The 27,992-nt window shown below is 44.7% G+C and overlaps 1 protein-coding gene across 1 annotated transcript in view; it reads left to right on the forward strand.

Annotated features, from left to right (window-relative positions):
* The first annotated feature begins 2,822 nt into the window (after positions 1-2,822).
* LOC147891520 (ribonuclease E/G-like protein, chloroplastic) overlaps positions 2,823-27,992 on the forward strand; it is a 100,359-nt gene continuing 75,189 nt past the window's right edge. Inside the window, exons 1-4 of the mRNA XM_087388379.1 lie at positions 2,823-4,924; positions 7,216-8,634; positions 9,002-9,319; positions 9,435-9,476. Coding sequence (XP_087244505.1) covers positions 3,164-4,924; positions 7,216-8,634; positions 9,002-9,319; positions 9,435-9,476 — 3,540 coding nt within the window. The 5' untranslated portion in view covers positions 2,823-3,163. The remainder of the gene's footprint in view (positions 4,925-7,215; positions 8,635-9,001; positions 9,320-9,434; positions 9,477-27,992) is intronic.

Here is a 27,992-nt window from a genome sequence, read left to right on the forward strand (position 1 = left end):
TAGCAGGTCCCATGTGGCTCGTTCTTCCACTAGGAGGTTGAGGTACCATGTAGAGGCTTCATGAGTTAAGGCCATGGGGAACCATGCAACCTTGGTTTCATTTGATTGATCCCCTTGCCAGATCACCCTGACCATTGTATTTTGAAAGTTCGTGTTTGCCGAGGGCTCTCGCCTGCCTTGATTATTATTGAATCAGCCATAATAGTTGCAAGCATTAAAGAAATTGTCCACATCTGCTTCTAGGTCAATGTCACCATCATCGTGATGGCGGCGACCTGCCATGTTGTGACTTGGAGGAGTCAAATGGATTGGATGAATTTCAAGGGGGGAATTCGGGGTAGAGGGTGGTGGTGGAGGTGGAGGTATAGGTGGGGGGAAATGGAAAACTTGACGGAAATTCAAAGGGTGGAGAAGATGATCACCTACAATGCTCTCCCAATTCTCTCTCAATGTAACGAGATTGTTGAGGGCAAATGGACGGTGGGTGGATGGCTAGGTTATCGCTGCAAGAAGGTCTTAAAGCAACTCGACGATGAGGATGGGAGTAGGGTGGTGGTCGATGGAGAGGGAGGAGGGTTTTGTGTAGGGCTCAGAATGGGGAAGAGGGTGGAGACTAGATGTGGAAGAAGAAGAATGCGGGGGTGGAGTGGGTTTTTATAGGAATGGAGGTGGGGGGTTTAGGATCAGGCTTAAACCCAAAAATCTTCCCGTGTCGTAACTTTTCATGGTTAGCTTGGATCGTTCTTCTATAAAAAGGCGAAATATTCAAACATGCGAGCTCTACACATTGGTGTCCATTAGATAGCTCTTCAAGTGGATTATTTTTTAGAAATTAAAAAAAAAACTTAAGGTATTAACCCAAGGTTGATGCTTGGGATTGATAGTTTAGAAGGGGTTTTAGGGTTAGAAGGAGGATCCAAGGTTCAGAGTAGAGTACATGGTGGAGAACTCGTCTCCCTCATAGATCATGGAGGTCAATGGTTGAGGATCTAATCTAAGGGAGAAGGGTTTAGGGGGAGCATAGGAGTTAGAGAGAAAGAAGTTGTAAGAGCATGGAGGAAGAGGAGGGGGACAAGAAGGGAGTAGAAGGGAGGAGGAGAGGGAGAGGAGGAGTTACAAGGTTGGAGGAGAGGGGAGTAGGAGGCAACATTAGGACATGCTTTTGGAGGAGAGAGGAGTAGGAGGCAAGGTTAGGACATGCTTTTGGACGTGGAGTGCAAGGAAGCATGGACACTTGGAGACAATTACTTAAAATACCAAATTAGAACTCAACACAATGCCCCAAAGAGTGTGGGCTTCATTCCATTATGGGGTATTTATACAAGCTGGAGAGCTTCTCTCTCTGCATGTAGGAATTATAAACCATTCTCTCTCTACATGTAGAACTTGCACCTAGGATGCACATATAGGAGTTGCATGTAGGAACTACATGTAGGACTTGCATGTAGAACATAGGTGTAGGACTAGCATGTAGAAACTGCATGTAGTTTCTATGATAGTCTCGAGGCTCTTACCGGTGTAGATTCTACAGAGTAGGGCTTGGGAGACTTATCTAGCCCTAGACTATAAGAGACCTTGAGGAGGATGGCATTCTAGATACACTCCAGTGTGGCAGAGAGTCTGAGTAGTAGGACTGGGCCATTTACTCAACTCCATTTGTGGCTGGACAAGAGGGCACCATGTGGTGTCTTTGGTTGTGGGAGGGCTGGTCTCTCAAAGAGATTTAGTGGTTCTAGCCAATTTGGGTAGGGTGCTCGAATAGAGTGGAGAAGGTGCCATTTTTATATTACACGGTTTAGATTGGGCATCACATATAGCTCGAGGTGGCAGCCTGGTCCCCCTAAAGAGAGCATCAACGGTTGCAAGAATGGATTCCTTTGGAGTGTGTTGTCCATAATATGCATATCATGCATAACTTCTTACGAAGGAAGCTTGCATTCTCATGATGTAGAGTATATGACTTGATGTGACTTTACGTCTGAAGTGTCATTGGCAAGGACTATATTATCTATGGAATGAGTTATCTGGAAGGTGTTTCTAGCTTTAGGAGCTAACATATGGTCCCTTGATTCATCGATGCAAACAACCTTGTATCCTTTGGCTAGGATATCTTGCATCTCTTTTGCTTTGTATTCTTCGATCTCTTTGAGAGTCATTATTGGGGACATCTTCAAAATGCATTGGCATATCATTTGACCATAGTCCTTGTATCTCAGTGCTCCATGTTGGAGTCTTTGTAGAGGCAATCTTTGTTTGGAGACTTTGCCCACAAGGTCAATGGTTATCAATGGAGGGATTGAATTAAATTGAATTCAAATGTATCTCTCACCCTATTCAATTCCTCATGCCCTTATACATGACATTAAACATTTAAAAAACATTAATAATTTTGTTACTAAGTTGACACTACTTCTATGTTACTATTGCATATGTGGTGTCACATTACACCCAACCTCTTAATGGGAGTTGACACTACTTCTATGTTACTATTACATATGTGGTGTCACATTACGCCCAACCTCTTAATGGGAGTTGAAGCAATTCATTTGGGCTTTTCTTCAATTCTCCACTTACTAACCCACTTGAGAACTTATGTGCTAGTAGGCTTATGTCCTCTCTATTCAAGGACCGCTTCACGATGGAAGGCTTACATGAAACAACCATTTTGTTATGCTTCACTTGAGGAAGTATTATACCATGCTTTATGGCCAAAAAATGAGGACCGGAAAGAGGAGAGGCATTGCATTATGTATTTTATATAGGTGCAGTGCAGATGACTTCGTCCTCACATAAGCGTTGTTTGCTTAGCGAGTGAAATTTTGAACCTGGGAGAACCAATGATCTCGACACGAATTCGGACGAGGAAACCGAGCTATCGGCATCTCCACCATCATCTTGCCAAGCAGTCAGCTGCATCAGTGGGTGGCGGCCGAACCAGAAGAGCTGGCAATGGACACAGGGGCAGGTTGAAGAGTAGGAGAAGGAGCAGAAGCAGGACCTGATTCCGCACCAAGGAGCTGGCGGTGGAAATGGCTACAGCAACTACGAGAAGCTGAGAGGCATTTGCTTCCTGCGTTCGTCGCAGCAGTATAGCGACGGAAGCTTAGTAGCACAGAGGAGAGGTGCGCTGAGGAACGCATTGACGAATGGACTTTGGCACCCCATGGCTTCTTCGCATGTAGCTCCTTTCCTTGCGTGCCTCTGCGCCTTTGCTTCCCCTCATCAATGCCCGCCGCGTCCATCTTGCTCGCATGGCCGCGTCCTGCATTGGATGTCCACGTCTCTCCCAATTATCCGTCGAAAGTGCTTTGAACGTGCTGCAGTTTATAGCCCTTATCAGCCTAGAGCTCGTGTTCGCAGTCACGCATTGGAAGGTATCACATGCGAGCTGGAAAATCGCGCTTCTCCTCAACCTGCAGCTCTATTGGTGGAGCTCGATTGTGGGGAAGCAAAACCAAAATCTCGTAGGAGTGGCAAAAAGTCTACCTCACTTCCAGTAGAGGAGTTGGAAGCCAGCCAATCCACAGACACGGAAACTGCCGCCCCGAAGGCTAGGAAGGGTCGCTCTTCAACAAAACTCGCAAATGGCGCTGATATGGTGCCGAGCCCATTGGCGGTGAATCCTCATGGCACTTCGGATACTGCTACTGAAATCTCTTCGTCAAAGAAAAGGAACTCGAAGAGAGAATTACCTCTAGTCAATGCCGAGGTAAGGAGCGTCGTCAACGCGGAAGATAGCTCCGATAAAGGCTTACATGCAAGCTCGAATCGAAAATTCGATTGTGCGAAGTTGGAAGCAAACTCAAACGCTGAAAAAAGGCAAGAAGGCCTTTCTAAGGGCGATTCCGCTGATGTATCTCAAAGAGTCGGGAAGTCCAAAGATGGAAAAACGAAGTCAGCTAGGAAACCTCGCAAATCTGCATTGAGAGATCCTCTCCAAGCAAGTCATCCAGAAGCAAGTTGTGCCGAATCACATATTAGCATACCCTTGGACTCGAGTTTTAATGGCATTGATATGGTATGCAAAGAAGGCAAGGACACTGTGCCGACAGTATTAGGTTCAGTGTTCGGAGAGTTGCCCAAACCCATGACATTTACAGAGAGTGAACTTCAAACCCAATCGACAAGCTCTCAATTTGTTGCAGAGGAGAAATCCAAAGTTGGCAGCAAAAGACCCAGAAGAAGAAGGGATTTAAATGAGAGGCTTAACCAAAATGGAAGTCAACAGGTCCATCATTTTAACAAATTGAGCGTGAATGATGAAGAAGGTATATCCATGGATTCTTCTGAACAAGAGAATGAGGGAGAAGGCTGTTCCTCAGTAGAAATGCATACCGATACAGAAATTGATGAGCTAGACCATGCTGGCAGTACTCATAGAGCTGTACTTGATATATTGGATACTTGGGAAGGTACAAAAACAGCCCTTGAAGAGGAGATTAGTTTGAGATCAAATGGTGAATCACAATTTGCAACCCTTGAGCATATCAAAGAACGACGAGGAGAAGCGAGCAAAGTGCAGAGGTCTTTACTTAGAAGCACAAGGCAGTCCAAGCTGAACGTTAAAGTGGATGCAGCAGTTAAAAAGAGCAAGGGGCAGAGGAAGCTGAAGGCAGAAGAGGACAAAGGTCAGTCCTATGATGATGAGCCATCTGACGTTTCTGGCATGGGACTTCTGGAAGGGCAGAGGACTCAAATTCCAAGCTTTGATGAACTCATGTCTAGTGATGTGGAGGGAAAGCTCAGGCCAGAAGATGACATTTGTATAGTGAGGTGGTTTGTAGAAGCGCAGTTAAGCTCAAACCAAATTCTTTTTGTTGTTGGAGCAGATTCTCATCTTGGTTCCTGGGACCCTTCCTTGGCCGTAGCTTTCTCAGTGTATGAAGGACAGGGGCAGTCTCAATTGTGGCAAGCACAGAGTCAGGTTCTATTTTAGTTTGCTTTGTCAACTGCCTTGGATCTTGTAATATATTGTTTGACCTCATATTTTTGTACTGATGTTAACTTCTTCAGCTAATTTTTATTATTTATAATAATCTGTACTTCTTGGGTTGATATTGCCTGGAACATGATAAGGTTATGTCTAACCATCGTGACTACCTGCATGAATGTTTGTGCACACAAGTTTACCATGTCGTAGTGTTTTTGTGGTGCCTTTTCGTTTCACTCATCTCTAGAAGGAATCACCAAGTTGAGCGATTTCGATGGTCTGAGCTTTTTCTATTAGGAGACAAGTAGATTGTCAAGGTTTAAGTTGAAGCAAAATGCTTTGCCCGTTTTTGTGTCCATCTCCCTCCAGTAGCTGTATGAACTTGTCAATACTCTGTTAAAAAATATACAAACATGTACTTCAAGCTCAAGTCCTAGCTTCTGGTACAATGTTTGAAATATGCAGTGGAAAATTGAATTGTCCACAAGATCACACCTGAGAACTCTAGATCCTACTTGGGATGTACGCATGTACATAGAAAAATAAAACAAGCTCAGATCTGGAATAGACAGCAAGATATGGCAACAACCAATATCTGAATAGAATGGAAAGGACCCAGAATGTTTACAAAAGGTGCACTCACAAGCCACATCCCCTCAGGCCTGCTCCATTTCTGCCCATAAAGAGGGCCTTCTGCCTCCCTCTGTGCAGGCTTGTTGCAGCCTTACGTGCCCCTCTAAAGGGACCATAAGGCAGGTTCTCCAGGATAGAGGCAGTGACCTGAAGCTGGGAACGCTCCCCAAAGTGGCGATCTCACTGAGAGCTTCAGAGGTGACGCAGGACAATGCTGCTCTGTAGCAGAGGCAGCAGAGGGCGCTGGACGAGAAACACTGCTCTGATACCACAATAGATACGAGCTGTACATCTATTGCAGAAATGAGTGAAGTTGTAAACTGAAAGTACAAGCCACGTAATAGCTAACCCTAGTGTAAAACTAGGGTAGGACAAAAATTCCTAGGAGTCATATGCTGACTAGCTGACTTATATGGAGTGAAAGTTAACTAGAACTAACTGTCCTAGACCTACAAGGTCATACCATGGTCTAGGTCTAACAGATCAAGGGCATGATACTGAACATGTATATCGGTGACTTGATCGAAGATTATGTGTTGGAGATCGAAAAGCCAAAAGAACAGGAGTGAGTACAGGTGACCTTGGTGGACTCGGGATTCAAGCACGAGGGAAGCTTAATGAGAGTTTGGTTTTGGAGGCAGCAACGCAATCGGCGAGGATGTCAGACACCTGGTCGGCCAATACATGGAGGGCTTGTGCCCTATATAATGGCCCCGTTGGAGGGACAAAACGGTTCAGTCAGCTCTCACTCCAGGGCACTCGAGTGTGACATGGTATCAGAGCCAAGGTAGACCTAAGTCAAGGATTGGCTATACGACAACTGAAGGAGGCCTCTGCTCAAGGAAAGGAAGGTGACTGAGACACTCAGTAAGTGTGCCTTTGTCGAGTAGAGCTTACAGTGAGCGTAAAGCTTTTTGGTTGAGGGAATGTACATAAGCAACCATGGCATCTTGCATTCCTATCCCTAGAAATACCTCGGTCCTATTGTAATGATTTATACCTTTATTTTTATTTTTGTTTCTCAATTCGCAAGATTGGATACATTCTAGTCTATTAATGTTATTTTGATTTAGCATCACCCTTTGGATACCCAATTATTCTTCTAGGGTTTACGGTTTAGTTTTTAGGGCTTATAGGTTAGTGTTTAGGTTAACAGTTTAGAGTCTTCTAGGATCTAGGGTCTAGGATATAGGGTTTAGGGTTTAATAAACATTACGCAAAAATGCATTCCAAACTATGCAATTGATATCTGATGGGTATGATACTTTACATAGTTCTTAAACTATGTAAGTGTAAGCCCTGGGCAAAGTATTTTGCCTCAGATCCATCATTTAAGCTACTTTTGCAGTGACTAAGTTGTGTGAAAGAAAAGGTATCTTTCTTCTGTAGTGGTTTCTTTTTCTAATTCTTAGAACTATGCCATTGTGCTTGTCTTGATAATCATCAAAATCCATTGATTTAGTTACTTTTGCAAGGAGTAAGTTGTGTGAAGTAAATGCTTTATTCTTATGTAGTGTTTTCTTTTTGCAACTCTCAGAAGAATGCACATGGATCCCCCCCCTCCCACCTAAAGCCCCACGACCTATATTCCCCTTTCCTTTCTCTTTGGAAATGTTGTGATCTGTAAACTAAAGCTTTTCATTTTGTGGCAGATACCGTTTGGAACACAATCGGAGTATAACTATTTCATACAAATCAGAGACGGAGTAACAGAGTCGCTCGTCTGGAGGCCTGGCCCCAATTTGTTTCTTGCTATCCCTCATGTAAAGGGCACAAATTACAGGCAGGTAATAGTGCAGGACAGTCTGGAATTTAATGTAGAAAATAAACTTCCATCTCTTTTATGGGGAGGCTGGTGGAATCAGATTGGGTTTCCTGATCAGTTGAGCAGTTTCTTGGGGGCTGAATGTGCAGCAGTGAAACCACAAGAGCAAGTTAAGATTTTAAGCATGGATCACAGTCTCTCCATTAAGTCCTTAGATCTACCTAATGTCTCAAAGCAAGAAGACAGGCTACATGCCACTGGGCAAGTGACTACTCAAGCGAATCAACCAGCAAATGAATCTTTGGTAGAGAATCTGGATACTTCTGCTTCAGCTTGGCAGAATGGGGATGATACCCTTTCCAAAAAAGTACACACAGAAGAGATGCTCCTTTCAGGACAGTTTTCTTCGAAGCTCAGAAGACTCATTCGAAGAAGGGTTTTGCCTAGAGAGGAGCCCTGGTTGATGGAATCGATGATTTTATATGAAAGAAGAGAGTCATTAAAACGACCAGCAACACCTTTGGCTGAACCAGATCGGAAGTCTAAAGTCATGCAGGCTGTCCTCGATGAAGTGGCAGATTCTTCCTCGCCAACGCAGAAGAAGGCAGATGTCTCTACAGAAATATTAATCAATTCGTCCAAGTGCACCATGGAGCGGATAGCAATTCTAGAAGAAGGAAAGCTTGTGGAATTGATACTAGAACCTGTGAACTCTGACATAAATGTTGGAAATATTTATCTTGGCGTGGTAAAAAAGCTTCTTCCAGGTATGACTGGTGTATTTGTGGACATTGGTCATCCTCGAACAGCTTTTCTGTCAATAACCAAGAACAGGTATCCATACACTTTTCCTCCAATCTCTGCATCAGGAATTGCATCCAATGGGTCTGTTACTAGCAGCTCACCTGTCAGTTATCTTTTTGAGGCTGATGGGGCAGACAAGCTCGAGGACATATCAAGAGAGGACCTTCAGCCTCTGAAAAGACTAGAACATTTTTTTGAAGATGATCTCCAAGGCGATGAGGAAAATGAGGACGACGATGGTGAGGAGGATGAAGAAGCAGGAGATGAAGAATTGGAAGTTGTAGATGAGATGGAGGATCTTGCTTGCAGTGATAGTAGCATAGATATTTCCTATGGAAAGCAGAAGGCAACCAGGCCAATCACTGTCAATTTTGGGCAGAAATTCACCAAGTGGAGGAAGGTGGAGGAGGGAATGAAAATAATTGTTCAAGTGAGAAAAGAGCCACTGGGAAAAAAGGGGCCTAAAGTGTCTGCCTTTCCTCAGCTGACTAGCAGATTTTGGGTGAGTTGTTTGTTTACCTTCACCCTCACTCCCCACTCAATATTCTTAGAGGTTGTATTTGCACTCATATTTCTTGCATCTATTTGCATTTGTTTTTTTGGAGGTTGTATTTGCACTGATATTCTTGCATCTATTTTTTGAGCTATTTAAATCAGGCGATTTAGTCTGTGGGTGTTTTTTGAATGGGCTATTTCTGATGGTTGCTCCTTGTATGCATTATAAGTGACACAGTTTTCAATGTGTATAAAAAGGTGATGCATCTTTTGATGACAGCAGATCTGAGTGAGATGGAATAAGCTACTTCAGGGCTCAGAACTTTCCTCTCTCCAAAATTACCCAGTATAAATTGTCTCACATGTGCTTGTAGGTCTTAGCTCTGAGGGGGAAATCAAGTGTGGTATCAAAAGAAATTCAAGGTCCAGAACGCAAAAGATTGAAAGATCTGGCTGATTTATTCAGGAAACCAGGATATAATTTGACAGTCAGAACGGAGGCTGCTGGTCAGTCTCAGGAAGACTTGGAGAAAGATTTGATGCGTCTACTAGAGACATGGAAAGATATCATGGAACGTGCAGAAGCTGCATCACTTGCTGTAGAAAATGGGGATGATGATGCAGTGCCTGCCTTGTTACACAGAGCAATGGGTCAAACTCTCTCAATTGTGAGAGACTTTTTTGCAGAAAAAGTAAGTGATAGCTGTTTGCTGGCTGCAGAAACTTTCATTGGTTGATTGGTTGCTTGAACCTGTACATGGAATGTTGTGTCAATTCACCTTATTTACATGGCCTACCACATTCCAGGTCCATAGGATGGTGGTGGACTCTGCTCTGACTTATCAGGAGGTATGTCTGCATCAGCTTCAGAAACACTGCTTTTACAAATGGCAATTCAATAGGATTCTTGCGTAGAGAGAGAGAGAGAGAGAGAGAGAGAGAGAGAGAGAGAGAGATTAACGTCCTGAGAAGACCTCGCGGGTCTATGGGGCAAAATACACAAACCAAAAAACTACAGCATCAGTTAGAGACTGAGAGTCTGTGGGGGAGGACAACAACTCAGCTACAGATTATTATAATAGCATAACATAACTACATTCAGGTATTATGTAAGAGTGATCTGAATAACATCAGTTTAAGACTGAGAGTTTTTGGGTTTAGGTTTGAAATCTCTTATCAGTGCTTGCCCATCTCAGTAGACCACTCACATTTACCTTCCTTCCTTGCTTCTTTCACTTTGATGAGTTCATTTGCCCGTTGATTGAGTTGGGTCATAGTGAGCTCTTCAGATATCCAAATCCTTGTACCTTTTAGCTTGTTGGTTTGTCTAAGGATCTTGACCCTTGAGCTTTTTTCTTTGAAGTAAATCTGTGCCTAGTTACCCTTTCGAGTGATGAAGCTTATGTCATTCTCATCCCAATCGACTTGTGGTACTGCCTTCTTGAGTTGAATGATCTTGCTCTCATCAACGTGTTTTTCTTCCTCTTCCATTCCAAAACAGCTAAGGCAGTTGTCTTGCAATCCTCCAATGCGATAAAATCTTCTTGTTATTTACTATGGTTTGCTGCTCTCTTACCTCAGTATAGAGATCACATTTGTCGATCTTGTTATATATCACTGCTGTAATTTCCTGTCCCATGGATTTGAGCGGAGTGTTGACCATTTCTTGGACCTTGACTACGAGCTGTGATGTCGGAGCCACGGTGTCGCATTGCTGTAGGACTTCTTGTATTACTCTTGTCTGCCTTCACTCTTCATTTCTGAAACTATCTTCTCCAGAGAAGCAATGCGAAGCTTTGCATCTCTGAGTTCTTGCTGTAGGAAGTAAATCCATTCGTGTGGATCAAGCCTTCTTTGAAATCTGTGATAAGTCAGAGCATAGGGGGAAGGCGTTGATGCCATGGTGGCGTAGGATGGTTTCTTGGTTGTTGGAGTCGATGGGAAAAGGTTCGTTTTTGGGAACTCCATATTGAAAATGACCTGCGCAATCAGCGACCCCTTTATTGGAGCTAACACCTCAGACTGAGCCAGGGGCTTAGCTCAGCTTGAGGCTGGGTTAGCTGACGAAACCCCCCCGTACGGCAAGCTATACAGTGTAGGTACGGCAGCTAGCAGGCGGTGGTGGAGGGGCTAGTAGGCGGAGGGGCTAGCGGATGGAGAGAGATGATATGATTGGAGAGAGAGAGAGAGAGATTAAAGTCTGCAGAAGCCCTCATGGGACTATGAGACAAAGTCCCATGAGGAAACACTTACATCCAAGAGGAAACACTTAATCATTGAGAGTCAGAGAGAGTTGAGGAATGCACAAGGCATCTCAGCTCGAATTATTCAGCACATTACTAGAGTCTAATACTATTTTTGTGAAGTGGCCTTCATTACGTCAGTTTTAGGCTGAGAGTCTTTGGGTCTAGGGTTGAAATCTCTGATAAGTGCTACACGATGATACGATCTTGATAAACAACCCATTTTCCTTCCTTTCGAGCTTCTTTTACTTCCTTGCTATTTTGTCATGAAAGATTATTCTTGCCTGTGCACTCTTTTGGTGGGCAAAACTTATATCTTCGGTATCCCATTCAATCTGGGGGATTGTCTTCTTGAGATGTTCAATCTTTGTTGTCATGGTTCCACATTCTAAAGTCCAGTCCTCTGGCAGTCCTCCTATGCGTATAATCTGGCCCTAGTTTCTTGCTCTTTTACCTCATCATAGACATCACACTTATTGATCTTGGAATTCAACGTTGTTGTGAATTCCTGTTTAATAGAATTGAGCTGAGCGGTAACCAATTCCTGTACCTTGGTGACTGGCACAAGCTGTGGTGCAGGTGCTGCTGTGCTGCATTGTTGTAGAACTTCTTGAATTATTCCTTCATTGCCCTTGCTTTTTATTTTCGAAAACTGTCTTCTCCAGGGAAGCAATGCTGAGCTTTGCATCTTTGAGTTCACGCTGTAGGAAGTAAATCTGCTTATGTGGATTGAGTTTACTCTGGAATCTATGGTAGGTCAAGGCATAGGGAGAGGGTGTCAAGGCTATGGAGGCGTAAGAGGGATTTTGGATGATTGGGGTCGTGGCAAAAAGCTTTGTTTTTGGGAACTCCATGTGGTGGCATGAGCTAAGAAACCCTTTACTAGAGCTAAACCCCAAGCTAGGCCAAGGGTTCAGCCCAACTCGAGGTGGGTTAGTTCTTGCTGGTAAATGACTTGAGGCAGAAGCGGTGAAGGTCCCTAGAGGCGGCTAGGGTTCGTACGGCAGTGGTGACCTAGAACCGACAACGGCGGCTAGGGTTTGCCTTGGCCTACTAAACAATAAATTGTTGGAGCCTCCCCTCCTCTCCCCTCCTCCTCCTTGCTGCCCCCTCTATCCTCCTCCTCCTCGCTGCCCCCTCCCTTCCCTCCTCGCTGCCCCCTCCTACCTGCGCTGCCCTCTCCCCTGCGCTGCCCCCTTCCCCCGTGCTGCCCTCTCCCCTGCGCGCTGCCCCTCCCTCCTACCTGCTGCAGCCTCCCCCCCCTGCGCTGCTGCTGCTCCCCCCCCCCGCTGCAGCCTATCCCCTCCTCTCCCCCCCTACTCTTCCTTGCTCCCGCCCCCCCCCCACTCCAGGCCCCCTCTCCTCCCCTCTCCTCTCCTCCTCTCCTCCTTCCCCTCTCCTCTACACCTGACTTAACGGCGTCCTGTTGAAGGGGGTCGAACCACGAGCTCAGCGATGAGGTGCTGACGGGAGTTGAGCGACGAGGTGCTAAACGACGATTTGGGCAGCCGACTGAATGACTGCCTGAGCGACATGCTTACGGAGGGATTGAGCAATGGGCTTACAGGCTGAGCGATGGGCTTATAGGCTGAGAGAGACGTCCTTGGAAGGCCTCGTGGGCCTCTAGGATAAAGTACATCAAGAGAAGAAACTCATACAAGCCTTGGTGGCCTAAAGCAAAGGGTAGGCTAAACTGAACAGTAGAGTTGTACCCAAGGATTCGAACAGTGAAATCCAAAATTGACTGGTAAACCTAGGATCTCTGTCGGATATGATATTCTTGGGCAATCCATGGTGTCGGAAGATATGTTGTATGAAAAGTTTGGCTATGTCCGAAGCCTGGGCACTGCTTTTGCAAGCAACAAAGTGTGCCATTTTGGACAAACGATCAACAATTACCATAATCTGAGTGTTACCTCTGGAGGATAGTGGTAGTGTTGTAATGAAATCCATGGAAATACTTTCCCACCTTTCAGTTGGAACTGGAAGAGGCTGAAGAAGTCCTGTTGGAAGTCGTCGGCTTGCTTTCATTTGTTGACAAGATAAGCAAGATGTAACCATTTTGATGACGTCGCTTTTCATCTAAGGCCAGTAGTATGTTGCACTGAGTAACCGATAAGTCTTATTGATGCCTGGATGGGCAGCATATGGAACTACATGATGCTCTTTTAACAAAAGACGTCGAACATCCTTTTCATGTGGTACACAGACGCGATCTTGATAGTACAGAAGGTCGTCCGTATAAGAATAGGATGAGAAAATCTTCTGTTCGGAAGTCAAAAGTTGATCTTTTGCTAGGGCCCTTGCTGAGTGCTATGCTGAGCTAAAGAGCTCAAGATCTCACACTCAAAACTCAAGCTGAAACTGAAAGCTGAAAAAATGAGACTCAAAATCTGTTCGCGCTGCTGTGGTGGCTCTTTGGTGGGCTGCAAATATGTCTCGGATTTACATTTGTCGGGCTGTCTCTCGTTGTGCTAGAGGACGTGGCCTCCTTGATCTCTGCATCCGATGGCTGAAGAAAGAAAGTCTATTAATGTCCACGGAAGACCAGCAAGCCTATGGGACAGAAAAACCCTCTAGTACATCTGCTTAGGGAGGACACATGGCAGCTCCTGAGAGAGAGAGAGAGAGAGAGAGAGAGAGAGAGAGAGAGAGAGAGAGAGAGATTGATTTACGTCCACGGGAGGCCTTGTGGGCCTATGGGACAAAGTGACACCAAAGGGAAAAACTCATACAAGCCACAAAGGGCTGAGCCAAAGGGTGCGCTAAGGCCCTTGTTGAGTACTGTGCTGAAATAAAGAGAGTTCAATGGCTCACACAAAGTTGAGTACAAAACATATCATATCATATCATGTGCTATCCGCTATTTGGAGCAAGCTGAGAGTTGGAATTGGAAACTTAGAAACCGAAACCCGGCACTGTGGTGGCTCGTCTATGAGTGGTGAGAATGTCTCGAATCTTAGTCTGTCTGGCTGTCTCATGTTGCGTGTCGCAGGGGGGCGTGGTCTCCTTGATGTCTAAACCTGCATAGCTATGTTCAAATTGACCCCTCGTCTAGGGCGGTAAAGGATAGTTGTGATAGGACAGACCTCAATCAAGTGTGCTCTGGTCACTATCCGTTTTCGTGGATGGCCTATGCAATCCTCTCTCGGTAATCCAGACTGCCCGCATAGCAGCCAGCTCCTCCTCCACCCCACTGTGCCCTGGAGTTGACTTAAATGCATAAATATTTGTGATGTGCCGCTGTGTGTGGTCAGCCTCTGTATCCTGTGGTGTGATTGCCTGCTCTCTGATCTGTCGTAGCAGGGTCTCCGTGTGTGGGCGCATCTCAAGCAGATAGAGCCCAATGCATACCTGGTCATTGAAGTGGATCAATCGTGATAGTGGGCTGAAGCCACTCCCCTCTTGATAGAGATAGTGGTATCAGCCCAGATCTCGTAGTAGGCTGGGCTGGCACAGAGAAAGTGTTCCTCTGTCTCAACCACTTCGAGTGTGTATAGTGTGTAGGCCCGCTGCTCTTTGGGTATACGTGTTGCTCTTCCTGTCTCAATCCTGAGCTGATGGGATGAAACATGCATCTGCCCAATGGTGATCCTCAGTGCATGTAAGACTCTTTTGTCCTCGAGATATAGAGGTTTGACGATGAATCCCTCCTTTGAGACCTTTAGGAAATGGTCGCAGTAGAACTGTGTCTTGGTGGGGAGCTCCTGCTCTCCCCCCCAAGCCTAAGACGTGTGGAGCTAGAGAACATCTAATCGTATGATACGGTTAATCTCATCTTGCGAGACTGACTCAGGGGGTGCATCCAAACTATACTGAAGGGGGAGCCTGTCCATCTGAATCCTGTGTCTGGCAAACCATGTGGATATACCTGCATACCATGTGTTTGCCCCACCCTCAGCTAGTCGTATGGTTGACTCTAGAGCTAGCCTTGATAGTCTCCAATGCGGTAAGTCCTAGACTCTATGGATGAAAGTCACTATCTGAAAGATTGCATCAATCTGTATTGGTGTCATGGCGAACTCTGCCTGTACTATGTCATGATGGACTGAGGGCTTGCTCGGAATCATCCTAGATCCCATGGTCACTTGTAGCCGCTCAAATGTCTTCCACATTGCTATCTAGAAAGGTGCTGCATACATGGCAGTTGGTCACACTAGTGTATCGAAAAGCCAGCACTTCGTCGGTGGATCCTGGAAGTGTGCCTGCAAACACTGTCTCTCCAATCGGACCAGAGCACCCCGTCCCTGTGTGAGTTGTGCTTCGGCTGCATGTGTCATTGTGAAAAGGGGTCCTGTGAAGATTGCTCCCAAATATGTATATGACTACACTATCTCCATTCACTCGGTTCGATAAGTGAAACTGAGTGGTCGGATTACTGCATGTGAGGTGTTGAAGACCATAACCTTGGTCTTCCCAAGGTTGACTGTCAGGTCTCTCTCTCTACAGAACACCTCTAGGGCCTCCAAGTGTCTCTGCAGTCCCTCTGCTGAGGATGAGATGAGGATTATTTCATCAGCGTATAGCAATATCTATATCATGAGATTGGCCAGTAGTGATCCTTCACCTCCTAGGCGGTCTATGAAAGAGGTGATCTCATCAATGTACAACCCGAAGAGAGTCGGTGAGAGAGGGCAGCCCTGCTTCACTCCGATCGTACTCTTGACCCAATCTGATAGGCCACTTGGGGCACGAACTCTGCATCTGACTGACACATATAGGCTCATCACCTCCCATATCATTGTCTTTGGAATCTGCAGCTCCTGTAACCTTCTGATCATGCTGGATCGTGGGACATTGTCAAAAGCCTTCCGAAAGTCTACAAAGCATTGTAGACTTTCTGGTGTCTATACCTCGCCTCCTCAATGATAGCCCTCAGAGTGAAGATGTGATCTACGGTAGAGTGTTGTCTTTGGAATCCTGCTTGTCCTAGTGTCCGTTGCCCCGAGCCTCTGTGTGACTGCTGAGTTCCCTCTGTAGAACTGATCCATAAATCTTGGCTAGAGTGTGGCCAATCATAAGGGTATGATAGTTCCCCGTCTCCATAGGGTCCCTGGCGTTGTGTATCGACACAATCGTGGTGGTACTCCAAGGAGGTGGAAAACTGTGACGACACAATCGTGGTGGTACTCCAAGCAAGTTGAACATTTGTGATAGCATCGGAGCTAGGACCTCCTGTCCATGTGCAAAGTGCTTAGTCCGGAGGCTCTCATGGTCTTGTGCTCTCCGATTGTGTAGGCGGCGAAGTGCAGCCTGTACATTTTGTGTGGTGATCAGATGACAAGTGGTGGGCCTAGGCATGGAGGACATATCCAACAGTGTCTGCATCTGGGCATCATAGAGGGAGCATGCATACGTGTGCCACACACTTGGGTCAATGATGGGGATAGGTGGCTTCCCCTCTGATAGAAATCCCCATACGGTGGTCAGGTCTTCTCCTCTTTACGTTGTTGAGGCTGGTTTCAAGGGCCACATTAGTAGATTCCAAGCTACCGATTTTTTCAATCAATGCAAGGCATATCTTTTAGAGGCTAGTGAGGACATTGGATGTAGTGTTTGGAGTGGTCCCTGCTGCTCGTTTCCCCCAAATGTCCTCCACACATGCTCGTGTAGGCATTGTGCAAAGTCAATATTTGCCCCTGTTTGTTTGCTGAACTGTAAAATGCAGAAATAGAGAGAATCCTCACATGTTTTGTACTACCCTCCGCGGTCTTTAAGCAATCTAGTGGTTCTTTCCTGCCCTTCTTTGTTTTCAGTATCCCATTGTGTGGATTTGCTATTGAATTTCTGCTTCTACACTTTTCTCGGCTCAACACTTGACTTTCTTGGTTTTGCAGGTCTCAAGTTGGTTCGAGGTGCAAGGGTTGTACTCAAGGTGCAAAGGGGGGGGGCTGATGGCAGTCACTCCTGGGAAATGAGGCAGCCTGTCCCGTGGGGGCTTGGAGGCCCGTGTGGCCTAGTGCGGGTCCTTTGTGGCCTGTGCAGGGTACTAGTGCAGCAAGGGCCCCTGGTGGCGGGAAGGCCGGACGGCCTGGTGTTAGGAGCAGCAGCCCATATGGGGGCTATGGATGTAATGAAGGGGGGAAATGGGCTAATTTAGAGGCCCTTTAGAGGGAATTTAGGTGGGACATGTGGAGGGACTATATATGCATAAACGCATAGTACCATCCTTTTTCTTTACCAGTAAAACTGGTGCAGACCAAGGTGATCTACTTGGGTGAATTCAGCCCTTCCTAACTCCTCTCTCAAGGGGTAAACCATTAGGCAAATCAGACGGAAAAACATCTTTAAATGCAAACATTAAATTATTGAAAGAAGATTTATACTTTTTAACATTATCAAAAACGATATTACTTCTTTCCGATGCAAAATACATAAAAGCACCAATAAAAGTAAGTTCACAGAGATATACCTCGCATTCTTCTTGGTGTAGTAGTCGTTCCAATTTCATCGAACAAATAAGAGGAGAGTTGGGCACATCATGTTCTCCTTGAATTTGGAAGACTCTACCATCTTTTTCAAACATAATGGAGTTATTAAGATAATTTTGTTGTAAGCTATGTCCAAGACTATACAACCAGCACTACATCTGCTCGATCGAGATGCATGATTTGGAAATCCAAGGCATCCTGATAGCCTTGAATATCCACCTCTACACCATGTATCATGGTGTCCCAAACCTTTTTATCACTGCCCTTTGCCAAAGAGACCACATATTTATGGGCACTTGGACTCTTAGGCAATTTTAATTTCTTTACTAACGAGTAGTTCAATAAATTATGTGTTGCACTATCATCGACTATCACTCTTACCCTTTGTCCCTTTATTTTTCCATGCATCCTCATTAAGTCATGAGGACCAAAGGTGGGCTGCCACATTATTGATGATAGACAACACAATATGAGGAATAATGAACCTTCTTCATTGATAAAGAACTTATCAACATCTTGCTATCCTCATGATAGACCTCCACTTCAGTGTACTTTTCAGTACCATTAAGCGGCAATAGTTGCACCGCATGTACTTGTTTTTGTGGAGGTCTATGTGGGGCTTTAGGTCCCGCTTGTTTATTTTTAGGGCAGTTCCAAGTAGCATGGTCTTTGCCCAAACATTTGAAACAAAGAATTTCCTGTCTGGCCCTTTCATAATCCTCTTTCTTGAAGAGAGGATAATTTTGTGTTTGAGGTTTCTTAGGTGGTGCTTGAGGAGCCTCCTTCTTAAAGTGCCCCTTTCTTTTCAAATTGGAAAATTTGTTGAACTTAGGAGCAAAACCTGTTTGTTCCGAAGTTTCAGCTTTGGATTTCTTCATCGTATCGTCGTATATTTAGGCATACTTAATTGCTTCTTCAAAGGTTTTGGGAGAATTTCTTCTCACGTCAACCGTATAAGTGTTTTTGAGACCTCTCAGGAAACCCCTTTGGAATTCGTTAATTCCTTTCAGCTTAAGGATTGCCTCCCTATAATTCGCTATATACTGGACTAGAGTGTTTTTACCCATACTACAATTGTCCCAAGCCTCCCATACTCTTTCTAATTCATTTTTCAGTAAAAGCTCTTTCAAGAAGGCTTGTTCAAGGAATTCTATCATTTTCGTTGAGGCTCATTCTCCAGTTATAGGCTTTGTTTCCAAGGGAAAGACTTGCTCCTACGACTTGATTTTCAGGAGGGGTTGGAAGTCTTGCCATTTTTGCAAGAACGTATTAATCACATCTTTATTATGCTCGTTTTCTTCGCCATTGAAAATTGGTGGTTTCAAGTTAAGAATGCTAGAGGTTTCTCTAAGTCGAGAGGTGGACCTCTCAACTTGATTAGGAGGAGTCAGTGATTTTTTCCATAGGAGTTATCGATTGAGAATCGGATAATTTGGTTATGGCTTCAGTTAGGGTTTTCAATGTATCACAAATAGTTCCTAACTGTTTTTTGACTCTCCATGTTTTGTGTTTGAGTTTCAAGTTTAATGAATTCTGTATATGGAATTCCATAATCACCGTAATCTATGTCTTTCATTTTCACGTTGTCCTCCTGAGTTTCATTTCGTACTTCCTCATGTATTTCCTCTCCAGTTTTCCTTTTCTAGCCCTTTCCTCACTCTCCCTAATTATTTCGTCTCTTTCTGGAGTTGCCATTTTTAAATGAGAAATTTTCAGATTTTATAAAGCAAAAAGCTTTATCGAGAGAAAAATATGATTGCCACTTCCCTGGGATTTATTCGACAGCCTTGGATTTGTGTCCTCGGTTTCTTGAATTCACGATCTTCACTTTCAATCCCGCTCTTTTTGCTTTCTTCTATCTCAAACTCCTCGCTTTGATCTTCTTCTTTCAATTTGGCGAGGCTAAGGAGTTTTGGAAGTTATGAGTAATGAACTTTGAGAGGGAGAGGGGGTGCAAAGAACCTTAAAGCTTTAAATTTCAGAGAGCGGGAAAAAGGAAATGATGAGGTGCCTGTTCATAAGGTCCAATGACCTTATAATGATGTGGCTCTGTCAAAAGAAAAACATCACTTTCTTCGTTTCTGCGCTCTGTCAGAAGGTTGTGATTCATGTCGGGTTCACCACGCTTCCGTTGCGCCACCCTAATCTCGATATATATATATATATTTATTGAAGTGTTGCAATGTTGGCTGTCTGCTTCGCCACTACGTTCGCTTCAGACTCATATGGTAATCACTACCTCCCCTCTACTCCAAAAGATTGCCTAAACACGAGCCCGCAATTGCAGTTATAATGTTTCTTCTTCAACGCCATGCTCCTTCGTAGCCCACAGCTCGAGCTTTTGGCTCGTAGTCACTCACAACTCCAAGCTCTCCATTGCCAGAGCTTATGATCTCCTGTAGATTGTTGCGTGGTCAATCCAGGCTGTAGATAGTTTGCAGTTTGTATCACCCATTGCCTATAGAATAGTCACGATTCACACCACAAGGTCATTGGGGTCGCAATCTCTAGAAACTCAAGAGTCTGGGGACATAGGAGAGAACAGATCGAAAGGATCTCGACGGACTCAATAGGGTTCTCAATAGTCTCACAAAACGGCTCTGACGCCAACAATCTCACAAAACGGCTCCGACGGACGTAATAGGGTTCTCAACAGTCTCACAAAACTCCAACTTCATAGAGGACTCTACGATATCGTTCGACCTTGCCACGGATCCCATTATCTCATGAACTTGATCTCTGTCAAGTTCCTTCTGGAATCCTCCTTCCTAGCCCAGTGCTTGCCTTGTGGTGTCCTCTTGAGTGCCACGTGTTCATATGGACCTTAGAACCTCTATACCCCTTTAGGCCTTCCCTATGCACTCCATATTGTTGCCTGGGCCTAGGGTAATCCCTAGTCCCCAACCCTCTACACTCCAATTGATGCAAGCACTATCGAGCCCTCTTGGTTTCCTATCTTCTATCGTGACCTTGGTATTACAATTGACGTAACAAGGGTGGTGAGATGCTCAGATGTCATCAAATGTCCCATAACCTACTCGTGAATGGGGTGGGATCTCACCTCTCAACACTCAGCATCAAACCAGGAGTTCTTGGGCATCTTCCTTGCTAGAGGGCATGTTGTAGATTGAGTTGTGCATGGCAATGTTCTGGAGGCGGCATCTTGAACCATTGATACTAAGGTGCTCGAGGCATGGGCAAGATCTACGTCATTTCCAAGGGAGGTCGATAGCTCATGAAACAGGTGTCTTTCATAGACCGCATCAAGGGCATGATCTGTTGGAGATAAGTGCACACTAAGTGTACTATTTCCCTAGTCTACATTTGTCTAGTCTAGTCTAGTCTTTGTGTCTTGAATGTTTGCCATGTGGCACCTCTACAATTATCCCATAAGCACTCTTACTCTATGTCTTGTACTTTGGCCCATATATTCATGGGTCACATAATTGCAATCTATCTAGCTTGTGTCTTGTCTACACTCTTCTCAAGGTACTTCTTTGTCTTTCAATCTTGTTCTTATTTTACTTCTAGTTTTCTAAGTTTCTAGTTCTTCCTTTTATATTCCTACATGGTATCAGAGCCATGTAGATCCCTCTTCTCTCCCCTTAGTTTGCTGTAGCCATAGCCGCCTCTTCTCAGATTTCTGCCCCGCTCAGCTGGTCGCCATCATCTCCGAAACGGGCTGCTTCTCTCTGCCCGGCCATTCTCTGCGCCACGGGCTGCTCCTGTCTGCCCTGCCACTCTTTGCGCCGCCATCTCCATCTTCTGCCCGTCTTCTCCACGTTGCTGCTATTCAGGCCGTCACCTCCAGCTGCTGCCGTTCCTGTTCAGGTTGCCGCTGCAGATCTGCTCGCCTCTTTCTGCCCCGCCATCTCTCTGCCAGATCTGCGCCACCACATCAGGCCGCCATCTCTCTGCCAGATCTGCGCGCCATTGCTGCGCTGCGAGCTGCCGCCCCTGTTCATGCTGAAGAGCCGCTCCATGTTGTTGCCCATGACTTTCTGAAGCTGCTGCGCGTACCTTTTCTGTTCGAAACAAAGGAGGAGCTGAAGCTGTTCTATCTCTGCCCAACCTGCATTCAGTTCTGCCATCACTTCCTCTTGAAGAGTCTACAAGGTACTGTGCATTGTCTCTTTCAGTTTGCTGAGCAGTCTTTTTTTTTATCCTCATATCTGCAAACTGCTTCTTGGAGAGAGAGCCGGCTTCTTGGATCTCCTCTCTCATTTCTGCAATCTTGTAGGGGAATAGACACTGCCCTTGCATCTTAGCAAGAGGTAAGACCTTCCCACATGGCCTCTTCTACTCATTCTCTCATGTCTATTGACAAATTTAATGGGTCCAACTTTCATACTTGGCAAATCAAAATCAAGTGCCATCTTATGAAAGAAGGTCTTGGGGACATTGTTCACCGTGCTGCTCCCGAAGATCCCGACATTGAGCAAGTTGTCACTGCCAAGAACGACAAAGCCTATGTTATCATCTTGCTCGGTCTTGGAGATGATTACATTCATCACATCTCCGACATACAGTCTGCTCCTCAAGCATGGATCACTTTGGATACCCTTTTTGGACCCCGATCTAAAAACTCTAAGATTGCACTTATGATCTCATTCTTTGATCTACATATGCAGGAAGGAGCTACTATAGCCTCTCATGTCAATTATCTTCACAGTCTTATGGTTCAGCTTGCATCAGTAAAGTCTCCCATCTCCGAAGATATTGCTATTGCTGTGCTTCTGAAAAGCTTACCTGACACCTATGCTACTCTTGTCACTACCTTCAAGTATCACAATAATCCTTCTCTTGAAGGTATCATCAATGCTCTCCAAGAGGAAGAAAGAACTCAACAACGAAAGGAACTGACACTGCATTTTTAGCAAAGAAAGGAAGTTCTAAGGTAAGAAAGCCTTGCACCCATTGTGGCAAAACTAATCATATGGAGAAGGACTGTTTCAAGGCTCATCCATGCACCATTTGTGGCCGTGATAATCACCGGGAGAGGGACATGGGTGGACATGGGTGGTGGTAGGGGGATCCAAGCCTCTGTTAGGTGTAATGGCATAGAACACACTAGACTAGAACTCACACTAGAACACACTAGAACACACCAAACTGACTCAACTTGGTTTCATATTCTAACAGAGCATTGATTCTTCAACAACTATTACTAGCATTAACACACAGAAATTGTGGTGGAACCTGGAAGAAAAGGAGAGAACAGTTCATGTGGAAAGCTTAAAGAGAAAAAACACTATTCCGCCAATACTTCCGTCTTCAGTGTATGTAATAAGTTGGACCTGATGTAAATATCCTGAAAAGAACTTGTGGAGTAATGGGATTTTGTAACTCGATCTGAGTGTGTTAATGTAAAATGACATCTTGCGAGACCGACTCAGGGGGTGCATCCAAACTAGACTGAAAGGGGGGGGAGTCTATCCATCTCAATCCCGTGTCTGGCAAACCATGTGGATATACCTGCATACCATGTGTCTGCCCCACCCTCAGCTAGTCGTATGGTTGACTTTAGAGCCAGCCTTGATAGTCTCCAATGTGATAGTTCCTAGACTCTATGGATGAAAGTCACTATCTGAAAGATTGCATCAATCTGTATTGGTGTCATGGCGAACTCTGCCTGTACTATGTCATGATGGGACTGAGGGCTTGCTCGGAATCATCCTAGATCCCATGGTCACCTGTAGCCGCTCAAATGTCTTCCACATTGCTATCGGTAGATTACATCCCCAGAAAGGTGCTGCAGACATGGCAGTTGGTCACACTAGTGTATCGAAAAGCCAGCACTTCGTCGGTGGATCCTGGAAGTGTGCCTGCAAACACTGTCTCTCCAATCGGACCAGAGCACCCCGTCCCTGTGTGAGTCGTGCTTCGGCTGCATGTGTCATTGTGAAAAGGGGTCTTGTGAAGACTGCTCCCAAATATGTGTATGACTACACTATCTCCATTCGCTCAGTTCGATAAGTGAAACTGAGTGGTCGGATTACTGCATGTGAGGTGTTGAAGACCATAACCTTGGTCTTCCCAAGGTTGACTGTCAGGTCTCTTTCTCTACAGAACACCTCTAGGGCCTCCAAGTGTCTCTACAGTCCCTCCGCTGAGGATGAGATGAGGATTATTTCATCAGCGTATAGCAATATCTATATCACGAGATTGGCCAGTAGTGATCCTTCACCTCCTAGGCGGTCTATGAAAGAGGTGATCTCATCAATGTACAACTTGAAGAGAGTCGGTGAGAGAGGGCAGCCCTGCTTCACTCCGATCGTACTCTCGACCCAATCTGATAGGTCACCTGGGGCACGAACTCTGCGTCTGACTGACACATATAGGCTCATCACCTCCCATATCATTGTCTTTGGAATCTGCAGCTCCTGTAACCTTTTGATCATGCTAGATCGTGGGACAATGTCAAAAGCCTTCCGAAAGTCTACAAAGCATTGTAGACTTTCTGGTGTCTATACCTCGCCTCCTCAATGATAGCCCTCAGAGTGAAGATGTGATCTACGGTAGAGTGTTGTCTCTGGAATCCTGCTTGTCCTAGTGCCCGTTGCCTCCAAGCCTCTGTGTGATTGCTGAGTTCCCTCTGTAGAACTGATCCATAAATCTTGGCTAGAGTGTGGCCAATCATAAGGGTATGATAGTTCCCCGTCTCCATAGGGTCCGTGGCTTTGTTTATCGACACAATCGTGGTGGTACTCCAAGCAGGTGGAAAACCGTGACAGCCCGGTTGAACATTTGTGATAGGATCGGGGCCATGGTTGTTAAGACACTCGTGTCTTATGATAAGACACTTAAGACACTTAAGACACGTGTCTTACCTTAAGACACCTTTAGACACTCTTGCGTTTTTCTTTTTTTTGGTGGGTGGGGAGTAACAACACACATTGAGTTTGACTTAGCCATGCTATCATTGATGGTGACTTTGGATCTAGCAATGGCAGTGACCTCATAGATTCAGATTAGGATGAATCTTGAGAGTCGAAAGCTTCCTTTCAATTATATGTATCGAGATGCAGTTTTCATTCATGTCACATGTGACAAGATTCAATTGTCAGTTTAAACCTTTAAGTACTCAAAACTTGTGAGCTCTTCAGTCGTGAGTCTTAACTTTTAACTTTTAAGTCTTGAGTGATGAGTCTTGACTCTTAACTACATTGTACAAGTGCATTGTTTCTTCTTGCATTATTTAAGTGTAGCTTATTGTACTTCTAGAATCTAGCAGCTAGCTATGCTAGCAAGTTGTACATTTGTATACTTATACATATATAAATTAAATATTTATTATTATAACCACAATGGCGTGTCTTACGTGTCTTATCTTTAAGACACTTTAGACACTCGTGTCTGAAGCGTGTCTAACGTGTCGTGTCTTAACGTGTCTTACAACCATGAGATTCGGGGCTAGGACCTCCTGTTCATATGCAGAGTGCTCAGTCCGGAGGCCCTCATGGTCCTACGCTCTCCGATTGTGTAGGCGGCGAAGTGCAGCCCGTACATTTTGTGTGGTAACAGATGACAAGTGGTGGGCCTAGGCATGGAGGACATATCCAGCAGTTTCTGCATGTGGGCATCATAGAGGGAGCATGCATACGTGTGCCACACACTTGGGTCAATGATGGGGATAGGTGGCTTCCCCTCTGATAGAAATCCCCATACGGTGGTCGGGTCTTCTCCTCTTTACGTTGTTGAGGCTGGTTTCAAGGGCCACATTAGTAGATTCCAAGCTATCGATTTTTTCAATCAATGCAAGGCATATCTTTTAGAGGCTAGTGAGCACATTGGATGTAGTGTTTGGAGTGGTCCCTGCTGCTTGTTTCCCCCAAATGTCCTCCACACATGCTCGTGTAGGCATTGTGCAAAGTCAATATCTGCCCCTGTTTGTTTGCTGAACTGTAAAATGCAGAAATAGAGAGAATCCTCACATGTTTTGTACTACCCTCTGCGGTCTTTAAGCAAGCTGGTGGTTCTTTCCTGCCCTTCTTTGTTTTCAGTATCCCATTGTGTGGATTTGCTATTGAATCTCTGCTTCTACACTTTTCTTGGCTCAACACTCGACTTTCTTGGTTTTGCAGGTCTCAAGTTGGTTCGAGGTGCAAGGGTTGTACTCAAGGTGCAAAGGGGGGGGGTTGATGGCAGTCACTCCTGGGAAATGAGGCAGCCTGTCCCGTGGGGGCTTGGAGGCCCGTGTGGCCTAGTGCGGGTCTTTTGTGGCCTGTGCAGGGTACTGGCGCAGCAAGGGCCCCTAGTGGCGCGAAGGCTGGACGGCTTGGTGTTAGGAGCAGCAGCCCATATGGGGGCTATGGATGTAATGAAGGGGGGAAATGGGTTAATTTAGAGGCCCTTTAGAGGGAATGCATAAACGCATAGTACCATCCTTCTTTTTTACCAGTAAAAGTGGTGCCGACCAAGGTGATCTACTTGGGTGAATTTGGCCCTTCCTAACTTCTCTCTCAAGGGGTAAACCATCGGGCAAATCAGACGGAAAAACATCTTTAAATTCAAACATTAAATTGTTGAAAGAAGATTTATACTTTTTAACATCATCAAAAACGATATTGCTTCTTTCCGCTGCAGAATACATAAAATCACCAATAAAAGTAAGTTCACAGAGATATACCTCGCATTCTTCTTGGTGTAGTAGTCGTTCCAATTCCATCGAACAAATAAGAGGAGAGTTGGGCACATCATGTTCTCCTTGAATTTGGAAGACTCTACCATCTTTTTCAAACATAATGGAGTTATTAAGATAACTCCGTTGTAAGCTATGTCCAAGACTATACAACCAGCACTACATGTGCTCGATCGAGATGCATGATTTGGAAATCCAAGGCATCCTGATAGCCTTGAATATCCACCTCTACACCATGTATCATGGTGTCCCAAACCTTTTTATCACTGCCCTTTGCCAAAGAGACCACAAATTTATGGGCACTTGGGTTCTCAGGCAATTTTAATTTCTTCACTAACGAGTAGTTCAAGAAATTATGTGTTGCACTATCATCGACTATCACTCTTACCCTTTGTCCCTTTATTTTGCCATGCATCCTTATTAAGTCATGAGGACCAAAGGTGGGTTGCCACATTGTTGATGATAGACAACAAAATATGAGGAATAATGAACCTTCTTCACTGATAAAGAACTTATCAACATCTTGCTATCCTCATGATAGACCTCTACTTCAGTGTACTTTTCAGTACCATTAAGCGGCAATACCTGCACCGCATGTACTTGTTTTTGTGGAGGTCTATGTGGGGCTTTAGCTCCCGCTTGTTTATTTTTAGAACAGTTCCAAGTAGCATGGTCTTTGCCCAAACATTTGAAACAAAGAATTTCCTGTCTGGCCCTTTCATAATCCTCTTTCTTGAAGAGAGGATAATTTTGTGTTTGAGGTTTCTTAGGTGGTGCTTGAGGAGCCTCCTTCTTAAAGTGCCCCTTTCTTTTCAAATTGGGAAATTTGTTCAACTTAGGAGCAAAACCTGTTTGTTCCGAAGTTTCAGCTTTGGATTTCTTCATCGTATCGTTGTATATTTAGGCATACTTAATTGCTTCTTCAAAGGTTTTGGGAGAATTTCTTCTCACATCAACGGTATAAGTATTTTTGAGACCTCTCACGAAACCCCTTTGGAATTCATTAATTCCTTTCAGCTTAAGGACTACCTCCCTATAATTCGCTATATACTGGACTCGAGTGTTTTTACCCATACTGCAATTGTCCCAAGCCTCCCATACTCTTTCTAATTCATTTTTCGGTAAGAAGGCTTGTTCAAACTCAGCCCAATACCTAGGAATTCTATCATTTTCGTTGAGGCTTATTCACCAGTTATAGGCTTTGTTTCCAAGGAAAAGACTTGCTCCTACGACTTGATTTTCTGGAGGGGTATTCTTGAGTTGATGGAAGTCTTGCCATTTTTGCAAGAACGTATTAATCGCATCTTTATTATGCTCGTTTTCTTCCCCATTGAAAATTGGTGGTTTCAAGTCCTAAGAATGCTAAAGGTTTCTCTAAGTCGAGAGGTGGACCTCTCAACTTGATTAGGAGGAGTCAGTGATTTTTTCCATAGGAGTTATCGATTGAGAATCGGATAATTTGGTTATGGCTTGAGTTAGGGTTTTCAATGTATCACAAATAGTTCCTAACTGTTTTTCGACTCTCCATGTTTTGTGTTTGAGTTTCAAGTTTAATGAATTCCGTATATGGAATTCCATAATCACCGTAATCTATGTCTTTCATTTCCACGTTATCCTCCTTAGTTTCATTTCGTACTTCGTCATGTATTTCCTCTCCAGTTTTCCTTTTCTAGCCCTTTCCTCACTCTCCCTAATTATTTCGTCTCTTTCTGGAGTTGCCATTTTTTCAGATTTTATAAAGCAAAAAGCTTTATCGAGAGAAAAATATGATTGCCACTTCCCTGGGATTTATTCGACAGCCTTGGATTTGTGTCCTCGGTTTCTTGAATTCACGATCTTCATTTTCAATCCCGCTCTTTTTGCTTTCTTCTATCTCAAACTCCTCGCTTTGATCTTCTTCTTTCAATTTGGCGAGGCTAAGGAGTTTTGGAAGTTATGAGTAATGAACTTTGAGAGGGAGAGGGGGTGCAAAGAACCTTAAAGCTTTAAACTTTAGAGAGCGGGAAAAAGGAAATGATGAGGTGTCTGTTCATAAGGTCCAATGACCTTA

The sequence above is a fragment of the Dipteris shenzhenensis genome, chromosome 17, assembly GCF_047967505.1.
Source record: "Dipteris shenzhenensis isolate YYH24624 ecotype China chromosome 17, Dip_SZ_1.0, whole genome shotgun sequence".
NCBI lineage: Eukaryota > Viridiplantae > Streptophyta > Polypodiopsida > Gleicheniales > Dipteridaceae > Dipteris > Dipteris shenzhenensis.